Source organism: Rattus norvegicus, chromosome 3 (genome assembly GCF_021556685.1).
Source record: "Rattus norvegicus strain SHRSP/BbbUtx chromosome 3, alternate assembly SHRSP_T2T, whole genome shotgun sequence".
Classification (NCBI taxonomy): domain Eukaryota; kingdom Metazoa; phylum Chordata; class Mammalia; order Rodentia; family Muridae; genus Rattus; species Rattus norvegicus.
The window spans coordinates 142,461,146-142,473,747 of NC_141536.1; the positions used below are offsets into that span (position 1 = coordinate 142,461,146).

Consider the following 12,602-nt stretch of genomic DNA (forward strand, 5'->3'; position numbering starts at 1 on the left):
GCCAGCATTTGCTGTCACCTGAGTTTTTGATCTTAGCCATTCTCACTGGTGTGAGGTGAAATCTCAGGGTTGTTTTGATTTGCATTTCCCTTATGACTAAAGATGTTGAACATTTCTTTAGGTGTTTCTCAGCCATTCGGCATTCCTCAGCTGTGAATTGTTTGTTTAGCTCTGAACCCCATTTTTTAATAGGGTTATTTGTCTCCCTGCAGTCTAACTTCTTGAGTTCTTTGTACATTTTGGATATAAGGCCTCTATCTGTTGTAGGATTGGTAAAGATCTTTTCCCAATCTGTTGGTTGCCGTTTTGTCCTAACCACAGTGTCCTTTGCCTTACAGAAGCTTTGCAGTTTTATGAGATCCCATTTGTCGGGGTTTATGCTTCTGCATTGCACACTGTGAAGAGCTGTGCACAGGAGCCATAGTGTTCCGAGGCAGGGTCAGGGCTCTGAAATTCACAGTGGGATGAGCTTGGCAGACATGAGATGGAAATCGTTCGTGAGACCCAGAGTCCTGCTGCTTCTGTCCCGGATATCCTGAGGAGACAACGCACTAACTTTGTTCAGAGGCCACAATCTATTTGACAGAAGAATTATCAGGTTTTTATTTGTGTGTGTGTGTGTGTGTGTGTGTGTGTGTGTGTGTGTGTGTGTGTGTGCGCGCGCGCGTGTGTGTTGCTCATGTGTGAATGAAGGCACACATATGATAGTGTACATGTTGAGGTCAAGGATAACTATCAGGAGTTGTTCCCTCCTCTACTTTGCCTGGGACTCTGGAGAACAAACATGGATCCTTATGCCTGTGGAGCAAGTGTCTCTTTGGGTGACACATCTTGCCGACCTACATTTTACCTACAAGATGGAGTCTCCATCAGCGTATTGCTTTAGCTCCTGGTTGATGGCAGTAAACGACCTCTATACTCACTTAGGAGTTGGGTCTCCATACACCCTTCTCTCGTCACTGAAATGTTTTCAGTTACTTTATCTGGTAAAGTTCACCAGGGAATGAATCTAGTATTAAGAACATGGAATCATTTGAAGATCTGGGTCCAGCAATACCCCATGCTAAATGGAGTCTCTGTGTTTTCACCTCAGGTTATAATTTCCCACAGGTTCTGTGGTTTATTCTGAAACCAGGGGACCTGGATTCCTCCCTTCAGACCACAGCCATCCTGGCTTGTGATCCCACATAGCATCTACGTCCAATCCAATGGCAGCATGTGGCTCACAAGGACACAGTATAATCATGGCCAGTGTTAAGGTAGGACAGATGTGAATCATTCACCCAGCCATGCTGACTCCATAAAGAGGAAACCTGACCCTCCACAACACAGTGGCCATGAAACCATGTTCCCTCTCTTTTTATTTTTAGTGTAGTTGGAATTTTCTATTCTGAGAAATAATAGCCTTGGGGAAGCATTAAACAAAATCATCTAGAAAGCTGGTTTAAAATACAGATGCTTGAGTCAGTAACATGTGGAGGGATGTCATTATTGCCTCCTCCCAGTATCTTCACTGAGGCTGTCTCTGCACACGTAGGTGGCTACAGCTCTTGGATACAGGTCAGATGCATAGTAAGGGTGATCTGAGAGACGTGAGAGTCACAATTCTATTGTACTTATTAGACAACCAGAAAGCTGTTGGCTTTTCTATGAGTTCTCAAAAGATGACTGGGCTAGCCTAGGCAAATTCCACAAGCTATCCCAACAGAACATTCTTCCATTGATTCATTCTGGATCTTCTTTCCAGAAAATACTGAACTGACCCCTTGTTGGCAGCCTCAGGTTTGACAACATAGGACCTTGGTCTTGGCAAGAAGACCATCACTGTCACTCAAGCATCCTGGGTGACCTTTGGGTTGGAATATCTTGGCTAACCTTAGGTATTTTCTTTGGAGTCTCTTTATACATTCCGGAAATGGGGCTTGTTTCTCATCTTGGGACCACGATATAAGGCCACGGTCACCCCAGAATCCCAGGAGATCGTCCAGAGAAACAAGGCTTTCCTGTCCTTCCTTCTCCAAACCAGTGAGTAATGGCTCCACTAACGTGAGTTCCCATCTGCGAGTCTTCAGGAGGCTTTGGGGAAGAAGCAGAGGCAAGGCTCTGTTGTGTTAGGAAAGTTTTGACCCTAACAAATGTGAAGACATAGAAGATACTGAGTCAGACTAATGACAACCTCCACTCATGTGGGTTCTCTTGACCTTTCAGACTTTATTAATCGATGGCTTGTCTTAGTGTGTAGAGAAAGGCTTCCTACTGGAGTCTAGGCTCAATCATGACAGAAGACATAGTTATTTCCCTAAGGACTGTGCTGCCCTAGCTTGGTGGAGACAGACAGTGGGGAACCTAGAACTGGTCTCTAGGGACGGGTCTGAAGCTGACTTTATAGAAGGTGTGAAGCTTCATTGATACATAACTAAACAGAATTATAACTTAGGAAACTCAACAGGAGAAGTGAGGAATATGTTGCATGTGTATATGTATATATTGTTACATTAGGTTATAGATACACACACATTTGAATCTCATTTGCAGATGACAGAAAATAGGGTATTTTTCCCTCACTGAATTGCTAAGCACAAAGACTTCCAGTTCCATCCATATCATGGAATCATTTTTCATTGTGGTTGAATAAAATTCCATTGTGGATTTGGCCTTACTTTATCCACTCCCGAGGATGGGCATCTCCACTCCCTCTACCTCTTAGCCATTGTGAGGAGAAGCATGTCTTGTTGGAAGGTAAGCCTGAGAGTGGCAGGTATTAACTATGTGATTTTGTTTCTTCTTCCTACTATGACTCTTCATTTGTCAGAACCAAAGATGTTCCAACTTGGGAGCCTTGTGGTCTTGTGTGGCCTGCTTATTGGGACCTCAGAATCACTTCTTGGTGACGTTGCCAATGCTGTGAATAATTTGGACATTCTTAATTCTCCCTCTGAAGGTGAGTTAATATTGGTCCCTTCAGCTAGCTGGTCCCAGGAGAAATAAACACCATACCTGCAATTGCAGAGGCTTCTGGGAGGGGCGGTGTTGTCTTTTATGAATGGCTCATGGAGAACTGTGCTGCTATTCAGTTCCTGCTTTGCTCTTTTCGGTTAAGAAATAAGCAGTGTTAGGACGTTGCTTTAATAGAGACTTGCCAATATTTATATTGGCCCAGATACATTCCTAAAAGTGAGATTTCAAAAATTTAAGAGGCTTGCATTTTAAATTATGGTAGCTGTTGATAAGGATTCCCCTATCCCAGTGTATGGACTTGGCTGTGTAGACACATTTCCTAACCTTAGGAGGCCGAGCTTCCTCATGTATACAAAGGAGATTCTGGCGATCCCACCCTGACTGAGTTGTTGCAGGTACTGAGGGACAAGGCACAGGGAAACTGAATTCTCTGAAACCAGGAGGGTGGAGGCAAATTCCCTAGTGGCGCAGGGCACTGACTGAGACTGTTTTTTACAGCTGTCGCTCAGAATCTGAATCTGGATGTGGGGTCACTTCAGCAAGCCACAACTTGGCCATCAGCCAAGGACAGCATTCTTGAAACATTGAACAAAGTGGAGCTTGGCAATTCAAATGGCTTTACACCTTTGAATGGTTTATTGTGAGTTGGTGTTCTTTGCTTCTAGAAAAGGGACTATTTGACTACTCAGTGTCAACAACAGATGGATTAGCCTCTTATTCCCCCACAGAGCTGCGGAGTTCTGAGGCAAGGCTCATTAGAGCTTGAGTAAGTCTGAGACAGGGCCACAGGGCCAGTGTGGACAGCTCACACAGCTGGGCTCCCACAATTAGTGATTTCATGTTCAAGTTGAACATTCCATTTCTCCTCATCTCTACCTGTATCTTCGTACCTAAGGGCTCCCGAAATATAGTAAAATCTAAGTTTCTTCAAGGGACAGAAAGCTGGACTCCATAGCCTCCAGTCCCAAGCACTGGCTTCCCCCAGTTCTGAGTCACATAGTCCTGGATTCAGGTTCAATCTCTGCTGCCTATTGTTCCCTCCCTGAATCCACTGTGCCTGAAAATGTGGAGGCTCACTCTTCTGCATAGGTTTTGTGGGGGCTGGGGGAAGAAGTGAAAATGCTACAAGAGGCATGTGTGTGATTTTGGCAGGTTGCGAGTCAATAAATTTAGAGTCCTGGATCTTCAAGCTGGGCTGTCTTCCAATGGCAAGGACATCGACCTGAAACTGCCCCTGGTTTTTGAAATTTCTTTTTCTCTGTGAGTATATGGCAATTGGAAATTGAGGATGCAGGGCAATATAGCCAATTCCCAGCTACTATGGTGACTTCTGGCTCTAGTTTATTAACCTAAAAAAGAGGGGGCCCTCTGAGGCCTAAAATTCCAATATTTAAAATATTCTAATGAAGATTGGCCATGTTAATTCTCTTTTGAAAGAATGTTCTACGTAGTCTAGCTTTATGCATGTTACATGTGTGCACTCATGTGTATACGGCTTCATATATGTAGTCTCATGTCTTTGAGTTCAGAAATCAGCATCAGCAACCTGTGGTGGTGTGCCACATTCATTTTTGAGATAAGACCTCTCACAGAACCTGAAAATCATTGATTTGGGCTTGACTTTTTGGATAAGTAAAATAGAATTTTTAAGTATATAAAATTTTAAATGAGAAACCTAGAAAAATGTCCAAGAATTCATGTAAAAGTTTTTCTAGAGATTAGGGGTATCCTTCAGAGAGAACACTTGTCAATTATATGTGTGACCTTGGTCTTACATAGTCACTATTAGGGGTCCAGGGATGTTTGTATTTGATGCACTTAAGAAGGTATGAGCTATGAGATCATGGGGGTAGTCGCTTAACCTCGATATGACCAGGATCTCTCATATGTCTCATATGATTCTCTCCTAGTACTGTTATCATGACTAAATGGATTAAACCAGGTACAATACTTCAAGTGAATGCCCACATGTAGTTTATATTATGATATAATTATGTTACCATGTTAGCAAGTATTTTAAGTATTAGTCTCATGCCAAGCAAAATTCCTGCATATACTAAAGATGCATAACTCAAGGAAGTCTAATCTAAATGTATAAAGGTTGTAGAGAATATGTAACATGCTAACATTACTTTTACAATGTTGACATAGAACACTTCACCCATTTATGACATTGCACCCATAGACACCCTGGATTATGTTCGCAGAGACAGGTGAAATGTGGGGCAACCTGCAAAGACTTCTAGGCCTGTGTCCAGTGTTACTCTTGTTTTCTACAGGCCTGTCATTGGCCCTACGCTCGACGTTGCTGTTTCCTTGGACCTCCTAAACTCAGTCAGTGTTCAAACCAATGCCCAGACTGGCCTCCCTGGGGTGACCCTAGGAAAATGCTCCGGTAATACAGACAAAATCTCCATTTCCTTGTTGGGCAGGTAAGGTTCATTTATGACAGCAGAGCTGGGCTCCCAGGGAGGCTATAGGACCCCTGAATTCAGTCCCAATCTTACACCCGGGAAGCAGTACTGTGGAAAACACAATCAGACTAGCCTCAAGAATCAACTGTGTCAACATTTTAATTCTGTTATTCTGCAGATTTATTTTTTGAGGCCTCAATTTCCCCACCTGTGCATTGTACAGTAGAGATCCTTACTCTCCTGGGATAGATGTGTGAGAAAACATCCATGTTTAGTGGAGAGCCTATAACATCTTAAGGGCTCAAGAACCATAATCCATGGGTCTCTATGGATGGTTCCTCTCCATTGCTGAGACAGAAGGATGGACCTCTCTAGCCACAATCAAGTATTTAGGTGTGGTGTGTTTCAGCTGGGTCAATGTGCCTCATGTCTCTGAAGATACTGACATTACATCCACTGGAGGTGGGACACAGTTGGAAAATTAAATGCTAGCATGGGCTCTGATTGTCCTGAAGTAATTTTTACCCTCTGAAAAATTTCTACAGTGAGATCTTGACATCCTATCCCTGTCTTTTTCCATCATGGATCCTGACTGATCCTCAAAATCTGCATCTTTATTTGTGTGCTTAATAAAGCAGTTTTGGCTCAGGCAGTGGTGGGAAGAGGTGATACCACTCAGTGTCTGGGAGAGAAAACGTGTTCTGCAAGTCAAAGGATCGGGTTGGGATCCTTGATCAGAAATAGTGTATGGCCTTCATTTCCAGCCTTGATAGCCATGTCCCAAGACCACCCATCCTACTCCACCAAAGATACGATCTCAAATCAATGACAGGATCTCAGTTTGCCCAGGAGTCCTGGGAATCTCATTCTGTTCCACTGGTTCTGAATGTACATGGTAAAGAAGGCTCTCATAATGTGCCTTTCTCTAGACCCATTGGCTTTTGTTTTGTGCTCCATACACAGTTTTTCTTACTGCAGTACCTTCGCATGGATGTTCTGTTTATGGAAACTATGTTGCTCCCTAGTCCAACTCTTTTCATTGTTTCATCTTTCAGGGTCTTTGCTGGATTACTTCTCTTTTTTTCTTGTAAGAATATACCCTTAACCTTCAAGTACTAATCTTTGGTTTCTTTTGTGTATACATATATTTTGAGACACTGTCTCATCATATACCTCTGCCTAGCTTCAATCTCAGAGATCACCTGCTTCTGTCTCCCGAAGGCTGGGTTCAAAATTGGGTGATACTATACAAGATATCCCTGGATATTTAATAGGATCTTTCCTTACTTATTTTGGGTGGGTGAAGTGTGCTTGTATGTGGGCACACACGCACATGTGTCAGTGGCGGCAGCTCACCAAGTAGGTTAAGCTGGTTGACCAGCTAGTCCCAGGAATCTACACATTTGTCTCTCCAGTGCTAGATTACACGTGTTTGCTATCAGCTGGAGTTTCTTTCTTTTTAAAACAATATGGACACTAGAAAGGGAACGCAGGTGCTTATGCTTGCAAGGTGAATATTTTGTGGACTGAGTTATCTACTTGGCCCACTTCACCCATTCTTATCACAAAAAAAATTTGCTCTGTGCCAGGCAGACATTGTTCTAAGCTCTGGAGAACCATTTGGTGAAAACATAGGCTCTCTGTTTCCTGGGATATATCATGAGGAAAAGTCAGGCAGAAAAGTATTTGGTCTATTAATGCATTCAAGAACAATAAAGAGCCCTATACAGACCATCATACTTGGCAGGGCATAAGGAAAGACACCTCTCTCCGCAGTGTACACTCAGCATGGGCTGACCCAGGAGATCACATCTGGAGGAGAGTTGAAGGTGGGAGGAGGCAATCACAGTGAGACCTGTTTATGAAGGAGGTTAAAAGCTGCCCAGTGCCTCAAGGCTCAATGTGGTGCTCTGTAAATAAGATTCTGAGTGATTAATGTCATGTCAGGGCTTTGATGAGCACCCAGGCACCGAGGAAGCAGCTACTTAGGCACGAGATGCTCAGAAGCCCAGGGACGGTCCTTCCTGACAAACTGAAGTGAGACCAAAGAGCAGGGTTGTGGGCCACCTGACCTCCAGAGGACTTTCTCCTCTATATTGAAATCTCGGCTAAGCTTTTTAAGTCCTTTCTTTTCTAGACGACTTCCCTTCGTCAACCGTATTCTGGATGGTGTATCTGGCCTCCTCACAGGTGCAGTGTCAATCCTGCTGCAAAACATCGTAAGTCCCCAGCTCTTAGCACCTAGAACCAGGCCTGGTATGGGAAGGAGAAGTATCTATGGGTGTGGCTGGGTTTTCTGGACACTTTTTTTCTGGGATGAGCAGACTTCTCTTTGAGATGTCTGCTGCCCCCTCCTCCTCCTCAGTAGCTGGGCTGCAGAGGCAGAAACCACAGGTCCTGCCTTGAGCTGTTTACAGTGTCTCTGCAGAACAGCTACCTGTAAGCTAAGGTTTTCTTGCAACCAACACACCCTTATTTAGACATCCATATTCAGGCCTCTCCAGAGGCTTCAGCCTTCTGAGGACTTTAAACTTCCAGGGTTCAAGAGTTCAAGGTTGTTAGGAGTCTGGGGTGTTAGGGTTCTGGATCCCAGATAGGCAGATGCTGGACTCCTGACATCCTGGGATGATGGGTTGTTAGTAACCTGGGACAGTTCTGATTCAGATTGCTGCCATTCCATGGTTCGGGATTGCAAAGTTAACTGTCCTTGGATCCTGGAAATGAGTCCCTCTGCTTGGGGTAGGTGGGCAGCATGTTCCCAGCAAAGTCTCGTCTGTTTTCTTTTCTCTTCCTCTTTTTAATACGCTTACCTTCTTTTTGTCTCTCAGCTATGCCCAGTGCTCCAGTACCTCCTCAGCACAATGAGTGGAAGTGCTATTCAGGGTCTCCTCTGTAAGTCACAGCCTGGGGATGGAGTGCTTTCTATGGGCCAATGCAGGAGTTGTAGGAGTACCCCATCCAGGGATACAGAGTCTTTGTTTCCTGACTAAGGCAGGCCATTGGCTCCTCCTCTTCTCACTGGGAACTTCATTTGAGCCTATCTTCTCATGCTTGACAGAGTTTCTGGGACAACAGGAATCAGGCACCAATGATGTCAGGTCCTGGAGGTGGTCCCTCTATGGATGTCTCTTTACACAGTCTTTCTGTGTCTCCCATTACCTTATTGGGTCCTCACAAGAGTTTGTCCAGTGGGGCACAAATGAATAGTGATATACTTGATTGAGGTCACACAGGTGACAGAGTGATGAGCTGGAGGGAGGAAACAAGTTCGGTGGGCTTCTGTTCAATTTGCCATGACAAGGACTGAGGCTAATCTTGACTTGTTTCCTTCAGCTAATGTACTAACAGGACAGCTAGCAGTCCCTCTCTGAAGAGGAAGAACAGAAGGAGGAAGCCATGACAACCCCTGCTGGTATGGGCAGTGTCTTCATTATTTTTCTATTGTCATTAGAAAACAACATGACCGGGGTTGGGGGTTTAGTTCAGTGGTATAACGCTTGCCTAGCAAGCACAAGGCCCTGGGTTCGGTCCCCAGCTCCGGGAAAAAAAAACTTAAAAAAAAAAAAAAAGAAAACAACATGACCAAGGGAAAGTGTAAAAGCATTGAAGACACAATTCCAGAGGGTTAAGGCCCAAGACTATCATGGTGAGAATCATGGGATCAGGCAGGCATGGTGCTGGAGTAGTAGCTGAGACTTAAGTACTGAGACAATCACCAGGCAGAGTGAGCTGACTAGCAATGGCATTGCCTTTTGTAATCTTAGAGCTCACCCCTAGTGACACCTCCTCCAATAAGTCAATGCCTCCCAATCCTTCCCAAGTAGCTTTTGTAACAGTTATTATAAAATATAACTCAATTATATGAGCCTATGGGGGTGGTTATCATCAATCACATGTAGGCTCTGTGCTCTGTGCACAGCAGCCTGTCAGGAGGGCAGGGTAAGCCTAATTTTATTTCTGTCACAAGACTAAAGAAATTGAGGCCTGATCGAATCCAGGCTGAACTCTGAGTTTGAGTACACCCTGAATGCTGAGCCAGCAACATGAACCCAGAATGAGCCAGGATCTGTGTTACTAAATGAAATTATTGGGAGTTTTTTTTGACTGAGATCTAACTTTGTGCATACGCCACTGACCATGGGTTGAATCCTCACCCTAGCTTGGACATGGCCTTCCACGTAATCTTTTCCCATGTGTCTTTGTTCCAGAAGAAGGGATGGGAAGTGGACAGGACAAGGGGCAAGAACAGGACTGCAAATCTGCATCTCCCGTCTAGATGCCCCAAGTCATGCTGGGCACAGTAGGACTGGGTGGACACAGAGAGGATCTAATTAATGCCCAGTAAAGACTACTCTCTCTGCTGCTGCGACAGCCAGTGTTCTGATGTTTTCTCTGTTTTCATTGAAGGTTAGTCTCCACTGGCTTTATTTTACTTCCGGTGGCATTTCTTTCTGGGAAGTTCTACTATCATCCACACAAAGTCTACCTGATACCAACGGAAGGACTTTCCCAGATTCCCTTCTTTCCTGAGTAGTCTCCACACCTGTCACCACCATCATTAAAATCCTAACTGCACCCTGGCGTGTGGCTTGCCTCAGTCCTTTGCAATAGTTGTGGGTAGGGTGTGGTGTGTGTGTCTCGGGAGATTTCAAATGAGTGGCTGAAGCCATAGCTGGAAGGAACTTAGGGGATACCTCACAGCTAAGAAAGAAATGTACAGAGTTGCAGAAACAGTGAGAGAGAGTGGGCACACAGCTACTGTGTGAATGTGGTAGGACATGATCCAGTCAGCCATACATGCACAAGTGTATATTGGTGCCATCCTGACCAATGAGACCTAGGAAAATAGACATGGTTAGGTCGCTGTGGTCTTTCTTGCCTGCCTTCTCTTTGCCCTTCCATTGCCGCTTAGTTTCTGGATATCAACTCTAGATTAGTTTCCTTGCAGACATCAGTGATCCTGGTGATACCCAGTGGTTCCCGAATTCATCCTTGTCGTAGAGGCTGCAACTAAAGAGGTCTTCTCAATACTTCACCACATCCTAATGCCAGAAGTGGACACTTAGGCTCACAGAGTTAAAGGGATTCATCCAAGTCATATAGTGAGCAAGAAGCAGAACCGGGGCTACATCGACCCCCATCTAACATTTGTGTAATTGCGGTTTATGCCATTAACAATGTTATCCCTTCAGCACCACGAGACTCCCAGCATGAGCTCATTCTTAGGCACCAGCCAAAATTAAGGGCTCTGATACTCTGCACTGAGTAATAAACATAGGGTCTGTATGTTTTCTAAATATATGATGGCTTCACTTTCGATATAGGCTGTGAAGGATGTGAAGACATTTTTTGGGACAGAGTTGGAAGACAATTCACTTCTCCCAGGAAGCCCTTTTATGGAGAAGCTTACAACTCAGGGACAGTAAATGTTGGACCAGTCCTTGGTGTCCTGGAAGGGTTTTATGGTTTGAATCTGCAATGCCTTCCATGGGCTCAAAGGTTTGAACATGGAGCCACCTCCTGGTAACACTATATTGGAGGCTTTTGAGACTCGATGCTTTTTGGGTCCCAATTTTTGCTACGTCATCTGTCAAGATATGACCCAGGCATGCTACAAGCTACCAAAGATGAGGAATCTCCACCTTTCATGTTCTCCCCATCACGACAGACTCATAATCCTGAAAATGGAACCTAAGCAAACTTTTCCTGCATTAAGTATTTTTTTTTTCTGTTAAGAGTTTGGTCACAGGACCAAGAAAACACTTAATACGGATAATTAGTACCAGAGCCGAGGTTCATTGCTCTAGCAAATTTGACCATGTCTTTAGGGCTTTGGAAGAGATTTATAAGAGATGTGTAGAAGAGTCTGAAGCTGTGGGCTGGAGAAGTGTCGCAGATTTTTAAGAATAGTTTAATAAACCATGCTCATGGGAATTGTGAAACTTCAAATGTTCACGCAAAGGCAGACAGGAAAAGCTGAGCATGTGGAGTTTTAGAGGACATAAGAAGGAACCTATGGAGAAATGAGCTAGAAGTCATTCAGCGACTTTAGGGAAAGTGTGTGGCTCTGTTTAGCCCATGCCCCAACAATCTGAATGAGGTCAAATATTAAAATACTGGACTAACTCGATTGTCAGAGAAAATATCAAGACAGAACCCCACTCAGGCTGTGCCATGTTTGTGAGCTGCTCCTTTTAGTCAGCTGCATTGAGAAATTCCACAGCAATTATCAGAGCATGAAGTTACATACAGTTAGGTGAAGTAAGGGGGGTGGGTCCCTATATGGATGGTGTATGAAATCTATGTAGGTGATGGCCAAGTGACACTTGATAATCTAGGATGTTGGCAAAGCCAGCAATGTGGAATGTCTGCCAAGGAGACCTGTAGACACCTGTTTTAGAACTTTACTCATGGTTGTAATAAATAACCTTCCTAAAGAGGTTAGTCTGGATTACAGTTCCAGGGTAAACATTCAGTGACGACAAGGAGAGCATTGTAGGCAGGAGCCGGAGGTCAGCTGGTCACACTGCACCAAGAGTAGATAATCAGAGTGCGAGTAGCAACAGGGTACCTGTAATAAAACATCACTGTCCACTCTCGGTGATCCATTTTCTCCTACAAACCTTATCTTCTAAAGATTCCAGTCTTCAAAACAAGAACCAATAGCCTGGGAATAAAAGTTGAAATAAGTGAGACTTTGTGGGGCATTTCATATCCAAAATACGGCAGCACCTAGGTGGAGCCCTGTGTGAGGTAGGAAGTTAGTGTGGCCGTTGTGTCAGGGATGCTCAGGCTAATAAGGGCTCCTCTATCTGAAGGACTCTATGAAGACTCAACAAGCATTTGTGAAAATTCCCTGTAAATGAAAGCTCCCAATTTATCATTTTATCCTTCTTCATTAGGCTTTCCCTTCTTCCATCTTTACAACCCTTAATCCACACTAATCCCTTCCTGTCCCCCAACACTATGAAGGAGAAAAGGAAGGTTAGAGGTAAAGGGGGTACAGATCTCTTTAGATTACTTCCTGCTGATTAGGGGTGTTGAGTTCCTAGGGACGAGTCCAATCGTCATTGTCAGGATATCTCCAACCTTCAGCCATCAGTCCAGCAAACCAGGAAGAGCAAAAGCAGCCAACACAGCAGCAATAACCAGCAGCACTGGGTCAGTATCAGGGGGAGCAGCCACTAATGGTCTTCTCAGGGCCTTGGCATTTATACCCTCTCAAGAATT

At 44.3% G+C, this 12,602-nt stretch overlaps 1 protein-coding gene across 2 annotated transcripts; it reads left to right on the forward strand.

Moving 5' to 3' along the window:
• The first annotated feature begins 338 nt into the window (after window positions 1–338).
• On the forward strand, window positions 339–9,947 carry Bpifa2 (BPI fold containing family A, member 2). 2 transcript variants are annotated; one of them, XM_087653997.1, is made up of 11 exons: window positions 339–598; window positions 1,094–1,259; window positions 1,896–2,025; window positions 2,813–2,941; window positions 3,457–3,598; window positions 4,111–4,218; window positions 5,238–5,390; window positions 7,510–7,591; window positions 8,201–8,264; window positions 8,706–8,784; window positions 9,780–9,947. In XM_087653997.1, exons 2-10 carry the CDS (start codon window positions 1,209–1,211, stop codon window positions 8,741–8,743), a joined length of 897 nt encoding a protein of 298 aa, XP_087510123.1. In that variant the 5' UTR covers window positions 339–598; window positions 1,094–1,208; the 3' UTR covers window positions 8,744–8,784; window positions 9,780–9,947. The 2 variants fall into 2 exon arrangements, with proteins under 2 accessions (XP_087510123.1, NP_434695.1); NM_052808.1 differs by lacking the exons at window positions 339–598; window positions 1,094–1,259 and having other exon boundaries at window positions 1,988–2,025; window positions 9,780–9,946.
• Window positions 9,948–12,602: the final 2,655 nt, after the last annotated feature.

Excerpts from the sequence above, each read along its gene's own strand:
- Bpifa2 (XM_087653997.1), top strand. The coding sequence starts at position 1,209 with ATGGCAGCATGTGGCTCACAAGGACACAGTATAATCATGGCCAGTGTT. Across the intron at positions 3,599-4,110 it reads ACACCTTTGAATGGTTTATT|GTTGCGAGTCAATAAATTTA; the intron begins GTGAGTTGGTGT and ends TGATTTTGGCAG. Across the intron at positions 7,592-8,200 it reads CAATCCTGCTGCAAAACATC|CTATGCCCAGTGCTCCAGTA; the intron begins GTAAGTCCCCAG and ends TTTGTCTCTCAG.